Raw genomic sequence first — 15,215 nt, 5'->3', positions numbered from 1 at the left:
TTTTCATAGAAGTTTGACGTGTAAAATAACACTTACAGTCTGGGCTATCAAGATCGCTGCCAACTTAGCCTAGTCAACTCCCGTGAGACATAGACATATTAAATATATTAATAACGGGTCACTCACGTATTTAAGTCGAGAAACGCTCGACATATGTCGGATGACACTCCTCGGTACGGAGTGAAACATGTCGAGCGTTTTCAACCAAAAGGGTACTTATTGTCGGTTGACTTATATTGACCGGGATATAGACCGTGATTACCTTTTGTATTATTTGTGAGCTCCCGATTTTCCCGGTCAATATAAGTCTAGTGAAACTAACCGTGAATCATTCAAAACTCTTATTGTCGGTTGTCAATAAGGCGCTATTTCAATATAGTTTCAATTAGAAATCAACCTTATCGACAAGCGACAATGTGGTACCTTTTGCTTGAAAACGTCACATATAGTTATAATTAGAAGTCAACCTTATCGACAAGCGACGATGTGGTACCTTTTGGTTGAAAACGTCACATATTTAATTGGTCTAACTACTCTCTCTATGGGTTTGAACTGGTTTTGATATGACCTTGACGCTCGTTTTGGTGATTGGCGGGGATCTCACGCACGGCTTTCAAGTCCTTTTGCAAGCACCAATCAGCGTGAGCGATCTTTAATGTACTCTAAGGAACAAATTAAATGAAAATATTTACTCCATACTCCAAATTATTAAATTAAAGGAAAAATGGAAAAAATTTACACCTCCGGCAGGATTCGAACCTGCGACCATTGGAACACCGGTCCAATCGCTTCTGCCAATTGAGCCACTGCTAATTTAAATAGTAGAAACACTACTATTTAAACTATAAACGAATTAAATAATTCAATTCTTTAATGTCAATAATTTAATTCTTTAATAACATATCAAACTGTATAATTTGAACGGCGAACGCGGTTTAAAAAAACTAGCGCCGCGTGTAAGCCTAATCAGTGCAATTCCTTCATCTCATATTTCCGAACGAAACATTTTCACTCTGTGGCGTGGGATCAATGACATTTATTTATGACAGTTCTCTGCTAGTGTAGTGCTAATTAAACTCGTTCTGCTCTGTTAATTCAATGCACAAGTGCTGTTAATTTTTACTTGTTGTTCTTGGGCATATTTAGTGGAGTTTGTTTGTTCAATAAACTGAAGTTACTGTTAACGAAAAGCTTGTTTTGGAGGCCGAAGCAACTGTTATTACAAACCAAAAATGTCCTCGGACGATTCCGATTCAGAACCGCTATCCGTAAATACAACTAAAAACGATATATATCCAGTCAAATCAAAAGATCGTTATATTTATGCTTACGAAAACTTTATCACTTGGCGAAAAGATAAGAATACGGATTCGTTGAACGAGGATGTAATGTTATCTTATTTTGAAGAGATGTCAGCGAAATACAAGCCTTCTACGTTATGGGCCATGTATTCCATGTTGAAATGTGGTTTGAAACGTAACCATGATATATGTATGGAGAATTATCGGCGGGTCGTGGCGTTGTTGAGGAATTTGAATAAGGGATATGTTTGTAAGAAGCTAAAGGCTCTGTCGATTGAGAATGTTGAGAAGTTTATAGATGAGGCTCCGGATGACAAATATCTTGCGACTAAGGTAAGTAATTTTCGTCCTAATTTCTTTGTAATTGTTACTTGTTTAATGTATTGTTATTCGAGCAATGAAGAATATTAAGTTGCTGCTTTTTATTCCAAATTCAAAATTGTTTATTGCAGTTATTGTTATTATTATATTATAATGTCTAATACACTAGCAGCTGACAGCTGATGCGTGTATATCACTGCACTTGTTTTTTTTTTTACTATTAGGTCTATTAGTGTTCATTTTGTTAGTTATCTTAGTTTACAGTTCTTAAAACTACTTAATACATGAACTCTGACTGTGGCTTTAATGAAAGGTTGACTGGAAGAGATCATCAAGACTTTATCCTAGCTAAATTACCATCTTACTCAATTTCAGGTAGCCCTAATCCTTGGAGTCACCGGAGGCCTAAGGCGACAAGAACTATCATTGCTCACAACAAGCCACATAGAAACCCACGGAGAATTATTCATCATAAAAATACCTCATACCAAAAACAAGTTACAAGATTCTTTTGTAGTCCCGGGGAAATATTATAATACAGTTAAAAAATATCATGATTTACGTGTAGCTTCAGCTCCAAGTAATCGCTTTTTCCAAGCATATAGAGATGGTAAATGCCGCGCGCAAGTAATCGGTAAAAATAAATTTGGTAAGATGCCTAAAGAGATAGCGGAGTTTTTGAAGTTGCCGGACGCTAAGTCTTACACGGGGCATACTTTACGTGCGGGGTCACGGGTGCCTGTTGAGAAGGTTTCGGTTAAGGTTGAACGGTGTGGAGGTGAAGCATTTGTTAATGGTAAGAAAGAATTTGGAAGATTATATTTAGTCATCCTATATCTGTTATTAATTACAACTGTATTGCTTTATGAATTTTGTGTAAAATTCTAGTGGCAATAAAAACTATCAGAAACATTAAAACCTATGGTTTTCACCTGTTGTTTGCTTGCTTCCCATGTCATGTTATTTAAAAAAATAACGTCGTGTCTAAAAAGAGTACAGATGTAGTGCATAATTTTTTTCCATCGTGTTTTCACGGAAACTTACAAACATGTCTTGCTACTTCAGTCAGTCTCGGTACAAAAAGTACTGAGGTTGACTGAACTAGCATGACAAATACGCTGGAAAACAATTATGCACTACATCTGTACAGTTGGGTTTAAAAGTTGTACCAGAAATGAAATTGTTTGCAAAATGGTTTAGTAAAATTATTTGCTTATAATAAGTTTGTATTTCAATTATATCATCCAAAGACCCAGGTTGTTGTAGCTATACCAAGTACCAACTGATCGCTAGCGTGGCGCCACAATATAGTCTTTATCTTATTCTTACTTTCTTTTTTCCAGATTCCGACTCCAGCACGCGAACGCAGCCGGAACCTTCGCCTCCAGAGCCGAACAGAGGCGAGCAGTGTCGTTTCTGTGGCGACTTCAAGGAATGCAGCCAGGTCGTTCAGAAGCCCTACCTCATGGGCAACAAGACTACACTAGCACTCAATCATTTGCGAGTCGGTACGTATCTTTACACAGATGGTGTGCCATAAGACACTACAGGTTTCAAGGGATGCTCCCCGGTCGCTCAGAAGCCCTACCTCATGGGTAACAAGTTACAAGACACTGACACTCAATCATTTGCGAGTAGGTGCGTATATTATCACACTGCACTAAGATCTACTGTCAGATTCGGCCATCAGACAGAACCTTATCCCATTTCACAGAGGAGAGGCTACCACCAGCCAAACAGAAGGAATAGACTCCCTTCCGGGACCTTCTTGATGGACTGCCGAAGGCCGCATTAACCATGTTGGGAAGGAACCAGACACAGAAGGAAAGAAAATTTTTCTCGAGGCGAGAAACATTATGGGGTTCTTCAAAAAAGTATAGGTTTATAAAGGAAGTTACAAGCGTCCGTAGGCGTCTGTAACCGCTAACTATCCGGCGAGCTGTATGTTTGTTTGCCACAAGGTGGTATTACAATAAAAGAAACCCCATCAGAGCCGAACAGAGGCGAGCAGTGCCGTTTCTGTGGCGACTTCAAGGAATGCAGCCAGGTCGTTCAGAAGCCATATATCATCGGCAACAAGACTACACTGGCACTCAATCATTTGCGAGTTGGTACGTATTTTAGGTGTACGCACCTAATGGTAAGCGACCACTGTATCCTATAAACGCCTGCAACTCCAGGGGTTGTAGATCGTAGATCCTTTAAAAAACTATACCTTTATGTAGTCTTGAGAACACCCCGGCAGGGAGTTCTGCAGCGGAAACAGATACAGCTAATTTTATTATTATTATTTATTTTGATACACTAGCAGCTTGGATAAGGCTTGAAGGTATGCTCCCCGGTCGTTTAGAAGCTTTATATCATCGGAACAAGACTACACTGTCACTCAATCATTTGCGAGTCGGTAGGTATCACACGATGGACGGGCGATTTCCATAGTATATTTGGGTCATAAACTTTTTTTTGTAGCAGGCACTTCCCGTCAATCGGGAATTGGCGAAATGTCCAGATGCTGGGAACGCCGGCCACTGGTAACAACAGCCCGTACGGTGTTCCTGTAATGATCCGAGGTTATTGAAGGACTTTTAATCAACCTTTGTTCAGCGCCACCGGAATTTATTATTAAGGAGAAGTCCTAAAGCTAGTGGTCGAGTGTGGCGGCGAACAAAAGCAGAGCGGAGGCCTATTTGAATAAATAATATTTTGACTTTGATTACCTCTGTTTCCAGAACTGGACTTCAGCATAGACTCTCTTCCGAAAACCGTCTGCCGCGAGTGCGACGCGAAGCTACTAGAGACCTTCGAATTCATCAAACAAGTCAACACTGCACAATTCTCACTGGTCGCCGTCTGTCCAAACAATGCTACAAATGCACACAGTTCGGCCCGAAATCACATTAACGACCTTCAACACATAGAGATTGATACTCAAATAGTCAAAGCTGAATTTGAGTCGACGGATGAAGATTCACGTGAAAGTAAAGTCGAGATTCGTGAAGATTCATTAACTCTCGGTGAAACGGTGTATTTGAGAGAAACTCATAAAAGAAAACATGAGGTTGATGATAAAAAGCTGAAGAAAATGAGAAAAGAAAAAAATGTAAAAATTCAACATACTGAGTTAATAGTTGATATAAAAGAAGAAAGGATTGACAATGATGATGGAAATAGTGAAGATAGTGTTGAATTTTGTGATACTGGGACTGATGTGAAACCTAGTGAGTTAGAACTTGCAGAAAGTGCTTTTGAGTATCAAAAAGGCAAGCAGACATTTAGTGATACACGCGTGAAAGGCAAAAAGTCCAGTGGTGAAAAGTGTAATGACTAAAATTAACACAATAAGATGGTTTATAGATATGAACAGTGATTTATTTTGTTTTTAACTAAAGTTACTGATGTTCTCTTGTAATAAGTCTTAACTTTGTTGTAAATAAGGTGATTTTTTGATTTATTTTATATAAACAAAATCGTACGACTTTTGCCAGAGAACATTTTATGTGAAAAATGTTTCATGTAAAAAAAGGTTTATGGTACAAATTGTATATTGTGTGCACCTTTACCATAATTGGGATATAAAAAATTCTCAGGATGAGATTAAGCTAAAAAAAATATCAACCATCAGTCCCAAACTAAAATAAAGTAGGTTAAGTATGTTATATGAAATATAATTTAAACACATAAGAATATAATTAAATATTTTGTTAAGATTAATATAAAAAAAAAAGTATAAGACTGAATCTTTCGTTAATATTTTATTTTTGTTTGTTTAGTTTCTTTACTTACAACAATGACAATTGTCTTGAAATATGATACTTGATAATTAAACATAAAATGTACATATCTAGTTACTTCTTATATATAAGTAATTTCTTCTTTAACTTACCAATATAAGAAAATGTTATTTTAACTATAAAACTCCCGTGAGACTCAAACATATTAGATTATTTGAAATCGGGTCACTCACGTATTATTAAGTCGAATAGCTCGACATGTTTCGGTCCAATTTACGAAGACCGTCTTCACGGAGACACGACACGTCTTCACTGGTCGAGGGCGCGGCGTGTACACGGTAGTACGTGTCTCCGTGAAGACGGTCCTCGTAAATTGGACCGAAACATGTCGAGCTATTCGACTTAATAATACGTGAGTGACCCGGTTTAAAATAATCTAATAAGAAAATGTTAGTTTTTCAAATAGGTATAAAATTGAAACAGTATTGTCAGAAGGCAAGAAATTGTCCTATTTGTCAATATTTTGTTTTGTGTGTGATTTGTCATATCCAAAATGAGAGATAAATATGATACCTAATCATACAAAAATTAGAATAATTCTATTTTCTATTTGTATCTAAACTTTAGAAATTTGTTAAATAGCTGATTTGCTAAAAGATGCGGCTGTCATATGTTATTTGTGTGACATTTCAAACCTTGTGACAGTGATAATAAATATGAAAGCAACTAAAGGATATAACTATACATATCGAGACTTCCGGTTCGAGCGCCATCTTGATAGTTAGCATCGTGATTAATTACTTTGTTTTTTGCTCATTAATATTGTTTAAAGTGTAATATCGATAGCTTATTATACAGTAAACTAATGTGGTAGTGTGCAGTGAATGGAGAATTAATTTTGAAGCGCGTTTAACCACCATCTTGGAGTCAACGGCCGGTAGTCAACGTGCTTCTTGTAAAGTCTAGCTATCGATTTACAAGAGCTAACAAATCACCGTACACTGTCTTGTACAACCGTACAATTTTTGTCGTTTTTAAACCCCTTGATACTGGCGAAATAGTCCCACTGGGCTGAAGCCATAATTTTAAAAGAAGAAGAAGAAAAAAACTATACATATCACTTATTGTCACTGTGACAAGATATTGTACAGTCAGCATTTTATAGTGACGACCAAACATCCCTTTTTCTAAGGTGAATATGTTTGGCCGTTACTTTCTATTTGATGTTTATTTGAAATTTGTTAATTTCAATTAATCGATTTATCCTGTTTGATATCGTTACGTTCGTTGATTGCAAAATAAAATATGTGCATAAACTGATAAAAATCTTTTAATTTTGCGAAAAAATCACAAAACATATTGTTTACCTACATTACCTGAGTTACAAGTATAGTTTACACGTACAGTTACGAATTTTCCCTGGAACCTGAGAGATACTGTTAGTGAAAATACCGGTTTTTAGGGTTCCGTACCCAGGGACCGGACAACTCTTTCCGCGATAAAACCCTTTCAATGGGCGACACTTAAACACGGCTAACACATTGAAAGACTTTCCCTTTTGAACTGTAAGCTCATTCATACCCTTACCTTTGACTAACCCTTACCGAAAAGCTAACCAAAAATAAGGCTTGCTCTTAATAAGGGTTACCCTTATCTTTAAGCGCTTTTTATAAAGGTTTCCCTTTGCGTGAAAGAGACAGGATTAGTATATATCTACGGTAGTGTATGAATAGGAAAGAAAATACGTGCCTAGTCAAAGAACGCCGCCGTCGCCGACGACGATCGCTCGGATTCGAAGTAATGTGTGCTTTATGAACAAGGTAGGCACCGACTTCAAACATATCAGTTGGTAACGCATATACTTAAACACGGAACCCTAAAAAGGATAATATTTTATTTCATCCTTTTTGAAGTCGGTTTATCTTTTTTTTATAAAAGTTTTTAATTTTCCATTTTTAGTTTTAAGACATTGTTAAGAGCGTGACGCATGAATGAAAAACATAATCATGTTTATCTGTGAATTCGTAAACTTTATTAAATAATCAGAATTTTCCTCGAGTCCGTCTGGGAAATCATTCCTGTCAGTAAATCCATTCTCCGCCCCGCCACTGACCCAATCCCTCAAACCCCCCGATCACTCAACCTCACAGCACATCAACCCCTGATCACTGAACCCCTCGACCCTAAACCACCAACCCTTTAACCGCCATTCCCCGACCCCTAACCCCAGACCCCTTAACTCCTAACCCTAACCCCCAACCCCTCAGTCTCCGACCCATCAACTCACCTCCCCTCAACCCCCAACCTCAAACCCCCCAAACACTAATACCCTCTACCTTCACCTCTCAGTCTCTTTGGTTGTTTCCAACACTACCTACATCAAAAATCATAATACACATACGAGGGAAGTTATCAGTAGCCTTACCACGAGTTTGACATTGATATATTCGCTATCGTGTGCGTAACTTACTGTTTATGCATCTCGCTCGTACTGGCGTATTAGTGTACAAAGTAAGTTACGAAGAATATTTAGTGCCAAACTCGTGGTTAGGCTACAGTTGCACTACATCAAATTGGTGGTATTGGTGAGGAAATGCTTGAGTTACTTTAGAAAACACCGAAATTACCATACACGTGCCTTTAAAAATTGAGGAGTTCCCTCAATTCCTCACGGATTCCATCATCAGATCAAAACCAAAAATATTACGAAAACACCTTGGAGAGGTAACTTCTTTCAAACAGAAAAAGAATAACTCAAATCGGATCATGGGTGCCGGAGTAATCGCTGAAATCATTATCATCAAAACAATCATCATCATCAGCTACACTTCATCAAATTGGTGGTTTTCTAGAAAAAATGATCAAGTTGCTTAAGAAAACGACCAAATCACCATACATGTGCCTTTAAAAATTGAGGAGTTCCCTCAATTCCTCATGGATCCCATCATCAGAACAGCACCAGATTAATGTGGAACCACCTTGGTGGTAGTTCCTTTCAAACAAAAAAAGAATTGTTCAAATCGGACCACGGGTCTCGGAATAATCGGTGAACATACATAAAAAAAAAAAAAAAAAAAAATAGCCACAACCGAATACAGAACCTCCTCCTTCTATGAAATTGAAGTCGGTTAAAAAAGTACGGAACCCTCGGTGGGCGAGAACAACTCACAATTGTCCGGTTTTTTGTGGCCAGTGGAAATGACCGAACGAGATAGTCTTATGTATCTTTCAATAGTCTCACATTTTTTTTAAATTCCCTACCCTACATTCAGTATGTTTTATGGTGGGCAACAACAACAAAAAACCCGACTAAATTACGTAGGCTGTTGTCAGGAATGTTAAAACGTGTTTTTAATTGTGGTGAACCTCTTTACTCTTAGCATTTATTATTTTTCTATCCTACATGCCTAATTCATATTGTCATTCACATACGTCATGTTTTGCTAATTAAAACCTACAGACAAGGTTTTATCTATTATTTCAATTTAATTAGCAAATAAAACGACTAAATACGAATGGAAAAATATTTACGCCCTGAGCGGTTTGAAGGAGCCCCATCGCAAGGCACCGCGGTCGCAGAATGGGAACATTGGAAGAAGACCTTCGATAACTTCCTCGCGGTGCAAGTTCTCTCTTCCGATCAGGTCAAGCTAAATATTTTAATCAATCACCTATCTCCAAATGTCTATAACTACATAAGCGAGTGTCAAACTTACGAACAAGCAATACGCGTACTAGACGGGATTTACGTAAAACCTAAGAACATCCTTTACGCGCGTCATGCTCTCGCTACACGAAAGCTAAACAGTGAAGAGACAATCGACACATATATTCAATCTCTGAAACAATTATCTAAAGACTGTGACTTCACTGCCGTCGATGGCAATACAAACCGGGACGACAATATCCGTGATGCCTTCATAGCAGGAATCTCTTCAACAAAAATAAGAGAAAGGCTTCTTGAGAACTTGAGCCTAACATTGGATGAAGCACACAACCAAGCTCGCTCCCTAGAGATGGCAGAAGTTAACACGTCACATTATAACAACACCCCTGTGAATGCGACTATTGAAAATATACGCAATATAGCTGGTCCAAGCGAAAACTCTTCCGCTGCCGCGCCAGCTTTTCGCTCTAATCGAAAATGTTTCTTCTGCGGAGGACGTGTACATCCACGCAAGACCTGCCCCGCTTTCGACGCTTCTTGTCAGTTTTGCAATAAGAAAGGACATTTTGCTAACGTATGTCGTAGCAAGAATCAAACCAGCGCTGCAATATCTGATACGAATAATGTCAGTTCCAGCATCGTCGCTGCATCACCGTCATCGTTACGCAGAACAACGGTGCCTACGTACATCAACGGTATCAAAGCTGAAGTATTGCTAGATACTGGCAGTGCCAAGAGCTTTATGGATTCAAAATTTGCTAAGTTATGTTCCTTGCCAAGTAAGCCCAGCCAGCAGACAATATCCATGGCCTCCCTAAGTCACAGTGAACCAGTTGCAGGAGAAATAAGTATCGATCTTACATTGGGTAAGCATTCATACGAGGACGTACGGCTACTGCTAGTAGAAGATCTATGTTCCGACGTCATTATTGGCCTCGACGTAATGGCTGAACATTCTTCTATCGAATTCAGTTTTGGAGGTCCAAGAGAACCTTTAGTTGTCTGCAATGTGGCTGTAGCGTCCGTGCCTGCAGTACCTTTATTTGCAAACCTAACGCATGGATACAAACCGATTGCTATCAAGTCACGGCGGTACAGTGACGACGATCGACGTTTTATTGAGGAGGAGGTAAAGAACCTTTTAAAGGAAGGTATCATTGAAGAAAGTAGGTCACCGTGGCGAGCGCAGGTACTAATTACGAAATCTACAACCCATAAGAAACGTCTTGTAATCGACTACTCCAGAACTATTAATCAATACACCGAACTAGATGCTTACCCGCTTCCCTGCATTGAAGAATTGATTTCAAAAGTGGCTAAATACTCCGTCTTTAGCGCTATAGATTTGAAGAGTGCCTACCACCAGGTGCCAATTTTGCCAGGGGAGAGACATTTTACTGCGTTCGAAGCTGCCGGAAATCTTTACCAATTCCGCCGCATCCCTTTTGGTGTTACCAATGGAGTTTCTAGCTTCCAGAGAACTATAGATTGGCTTATTCGGACAGAAAATCTGGCAGGCACATTTGCCTATCTCGACGATATAACAATATGTGGCAAGTCACCTGAAGAGCATGATAAAAATTTGCAAAACTTTCTAACAGCTGCTAAGAAGTACGGTCTGACCCTCAATGAAACTAAATCTATTTTTAAACAAGCTTCCATTAATATACTTGGCTATACGATTGCCAATAATGTTATCAAACCTGACAGCGCCAGATTAGAGCCTCTTTTAAACTTGCCTCCTCCGCATGACTTGCCCAGTATGCGCAGAGCCCTGGGCATGTTCGCTCACTACTCAAAGTGGATACCAAACTTCTCTGAAAAAGTACACGAGCTAGCAAAAACGAAGACATTTCCACTAACCAACACTATGATTCAAGATTTCGGAGATCTTAAGAACTACATAGTAAAATCATGTGTTCACGCCATTGACGACAACGTTCCTTTTACGGTTGAAACAGATGCATCGGAGCACTCAATTGCAGCTACGCTTTCACAGGCTGGCAGGCCTGTAGCATTCTATTCGAGAACACTCAATCAAAGTGAACAGAACCATTCGGCGATTGAGAAAGAGGCTTACGCAATCGTTGAATCTTTAAAGAAATGGCGGCATTTTCTCATCGGGAAGCTGTTTCTGCTCATCACTGATCAGCGTTCTGTTTCTTTTATGTTCGACAAGAAACATACAAGTAAAATCAAAAATGAGAAAATTCAGCGCTGGCGCCTGGAGCTGTCTCCATACAAATATGACATAGTTTACAGACCCGGCACGCAGAACCATGTAGCGGATGCCCTCTCCCGTGTCTGCGCCATCGTCGATACACCTGCGAAGCTGCAATCTCTCCATGAAGCTCTCTGTCACCCCGGAGTGACAAGAATGGCACATTGGGTTCGTTCCAAAAACTTGGCATATTCCATTGAAGAAATAAGGAACATGACGAACCAATGTCGCATCTGCTCAGAAGTTAAGCCTAGATTCGCTAAAGCAGATCCACAAAATAGACTCATAAAAGCTGTAGCGCCACTTGAAAGACTGAGCATGGATTTTAAAGGGCCCGTACCATCCACATCAAATAACAAATACATTTTAACAGTGATCGATGAGTATTCCCGATTTCCGTTTGCATTTCCATGCACCGACATAAGCGCCAAAACTGTTATCAAACATTTAGACAGCATTTTTAGTATGTTTGGCATGCCGGCCTACGTACACTCCGATCGAGGGACATCTTTCCTGTCGGCTGAGGTGAAGGACTTTTTCAATTCCAGAGGAGTATCAACAAGTCGTACGACGCCATACAATCCTCGAGGGAATGGCCAAGTCGAAAAACTGAATGGAACTCTGTGGAAATCTATTCAGCTAGCGCTGAAGTCTAGAAACCTACCAATAGAATGTTGGGAGGATGTCCTTCCACAAGCCTTACATTCGATACGTTCCCTGCTATGCACAACTACGAACTGCACGCCACATGAGAGGATGTTCCGCCATCCGCGAAAATCACCAAATGGAGAGTCAATTCCGACATGGCTAACTAGCTCGAACAAGGTTCTTATGCGACGATTTAATCGAACATCGAAGTACCAACCGTTAGTCGAAGAAGTGGAGGTAATAGAAACCAATCCCACTTATTCATACGTATGGACTGAGGATGGACGAGAGACGACTGTGTCCAATCGTCATCTAGCTCCTCTCGGGTGCTGTGAACGAAATATCCCGGGGGATAACGAGTATGTACATGACGACCCCGAAAGAGCACAGTCACCGTCACCTCCATGTTCGCCACCGAATACGCCGAATTCATCACCGACACACTCGCGCCAAGATTCGCCGTTCGCCACTCCGTCGTCGCAATCGCCATCTGAAATTCTGCAAGAAGTGCCAGAGCCACCGAGCCCTGATGGCAATGAACCCACTGGTGCGGAGCAACCCCGGAGGTCTGACAGAATCCGGAATTCGCCGAAGTATTTATCCGATTATATCTGGCCCGGGTGAATGTGGTGAACCTCTTTACTCTTAGCATTTATTATTTTTCTATCCTACATGCCTAATTCATATTGTCATTCACATACGTCATGTTTTGCTAATTAAAACCTACAGACAAGGTTTTATCTATTATTTCATTAATGTTCTCGCATTGCGTATGTCTGTCCCCCACAGGCGCACGCGTATAGCACATCTATAGGATCCTACCATCTATGATTGCCTCATATTTCTGAACGAAGCGTTTACATGTAACTACTATACTATGTCTATTGATCTGTGGTATGGAACGTATGGAATGAATTGAATGTCATCAGTCATTATGACACCCAAGCACCCAACCCAAGTGGACTCATGGACTGCAATCCAATCAATCCAGATCCACCATCGTTGTTATTGCGTTTCTTGTGTTATTAAAATAAAACGCCGTTGTAAACTGTATTGATTGGAATTACGTTATCTTGAAACAAGAAACGTGCCTTATTTTCACCTTTCATCTAGCTTGGAAACATGTCATCCGATGAATTACCGAGTTTACCGACGAAGTCAAAAGAAAAGTATAACATAACATACGAAAACTTTATTTCTTGGCGAAAACAAAAGAACATCACTTCGTTCGGTGAGGATGTGTTGTTGTTGTATTTTGAAGAAATGTCCGCAAAATATAAACCTACTTCTTTATGGGCTTATTATTCCATGTTGAAAAGTGGTTTGAAACGCAGTCATAATGTTAATATAAAAGAATATTACCAATTACGCGCGTTTTTGAAGAAATTATCTGAAGGATATGGTAAGAAAGGGAAAGTGAAGGTTCTCACATTTGAGAACGTTGAGAAGTTTATAGATGAGGCGCCTGATGATAAATATCTTGCTACTAAGGTATGTATTAACAAAATAAAATACTTATGATTGTTTTAGAGCAGCGGTTCCTAACCTGGGGGTAACTACCCCCGCGGGGGTATAACTGGCATTTTACGGGGGGTTTGTTATCAAGATAACAAAGAGCTATCTATAAGAAAGAATATTAATTATTGGGTAAAATCGAGTTCCCTAGTTAGTCAAAGGGGTGACAGTACTGAAAAGGTTAGGAACCACTGTTTTAGAGCATAAGGTAGTTTTTAGTTATTTATTATTATTATAGCAACATATTTACACAGCATTACAGTTTGCACCAAAGTGCTGGCAAATTTATACATGCAAATAGCAAAACAGTACATAATCATTGAAATACAATTTAGTCATGCAAATAATATTAATTAAAAATATTATTATTTTATTGAGAGTTCGTACATTTGCTACTTGAGTCTAGGCTCTTAGCACACTGCATCCAATTTGTCCGACCTGCGAGCGGAATGTCGCTATAATACGCGCATAGCTTTGTCTTGTCAATATGCCATGCGCCTTATTTGCTACTTGAATTTAGTGGCAAATACATGAATTCCTATTAAACACTAGTAGGGATAAATAATTTATTTGCAATGTACACAGTCCCTGAGGCATGACTACAAAAAATTTAAATATATGTTTTTCATGTTACTTGATCCTAATTTAATTACTATCTATCTACTTAATTACAGGTAGCCCTTATTCTTGGAGTCACCGGAGGTCTGCGGCGGCAAGAACTATCAAAACTCACAACAAACCACGTAGAGGACCATGGAGAAAATTTTTTCATAAAAATAGTTCGTAACAAAAACAGATTACAAGATTATTTTGTGGTCCAAGGGACATATTACAATATAGTTAAAAAATATCAAGACTTACGTCTAACTTCAGCTCCGAGTAATCGCTTTTTCCAAGCATTTAGAAATGGTAAATGCCGTGCGCAAGTGATTGGGATAAACAGATTTGGTGCAATGCCTAAAGAGATAGCGGAGTTTTTGAAGTTACCAGATGCTAAATCTTTTACGGGGCATACCTTTCGTGCAGTGTCACGGGTGCCAGTGGAGAAGGCTTCGTCTAAGATTGGATGGTGTAAAGGTGAGACATTTGTTAAGGGTAAGAAAGAAATGTTTAGTTGGAAGATTATGTTTTAGACATTTGTATTAGTATCCAGCGCGCTGACATTATAAAATACCTTGGCCTGTTTGTAGATGAAAACTTAAATTTTAAACATCACATTCACAAACTCTCTGGTAGAATTAGAAAATCTATTTATATATTTAAGAAACTTCGTCATTCTGCAGATGAATCTTTGCTCAAACTGGTCTACGTCGCACTGTGCCAGTCAATAATCTGTTACTGCATTGCAGTGTGGGGCAGTGCAGCAAAGACTACCATGTTAGAAATTGAAAGAGCGCAGCGTTCAGTCTTGAAAGTAATGTTCAAAAAAACCTTTTCGTTTTCCAACTGCGGATCTCTTTGCTCAGGCTAAAGTTCTATCTGTTCGTCAACTGTTTATACACAAAATTTGCTTACAAACACATAAATCGTCTAAAGTATCAAAGGAGTATAATATATTATCACAAACACGCGTCTTCAATTTACCCGTTCCAAGAGTAAATTCAGCTTTTGGCAAACGTTTTGGGGAACGCATCAGGGCGTCTACATACAATGCTATAAATAAACTATGTAACCTCAGGGATTGCACACAAATGGAAGCGAAAAACTGCTTTTCAAACTGCTGCACTCACAAAATTATGCCGAGACAGAAGCCATATTTAACAAAATTTAGTTTCAATATTGTGTCTAGATTAAGCCTTAGTTTGTAGTTT

General features: G+C 39.1%; 1 protein-coding gene across 5 annotated transcripts in view; it reads left to right on the top strand.

The window, feature by feature from the left end:
- The window catches only part of LOC134752749 (uncharacterized), a 29,470-nt gene that overhangs the window by 11,464 nt on the left and 2,791 nt on the right, over nt 1-15,215 (top strand). For 2 of the 5 annotated variants that reach the window (XM_063688437.1, XM_063688439.1), the window contains 2 exons: nt 2,966-3,130; nt 4,352-6,666. In XM_063688437.1, coding sequence (XP_063544507.1) covers nt 2,966-3,130; nt 4,352-4,950 — 764 coding nt within the window. In that variant the 3' untranslated portion in view covers nt 4,951-6,666. Of the gene's footprint in view, nt 1-1,053; nt 1,635-1,997; nt 2,419-2,965; nt 3,131-4,351; nt 13,381-14,078; nt 14,500-15,215 lie in introns of those variants that run through there. The other 3 variants (XM_063688438.1, XM_063688443.1, XM_063688440.1) reach the window with 3 other exon arrangements.

This window comes from Cydia strobilella, chromosome 25 (assembly GCF_947568885.1).
Source record: "Cydia strobilella chromosome 25, ilCydStro3.1, whole genome shotgun sequence".
Classification (NCBI taxonomy): domain Eukaryota; kingdom Metazoa; phylum Arthropoda; class Insecta; order Lepidoptera; family Tortricidae; genus Cydia; species Cydia strobilella.
The sequence above is the reverse complement of the archived record's forward strand: the minus strand, read 5'-3'. Positions and strand labels throughout refer to the sequence as shown.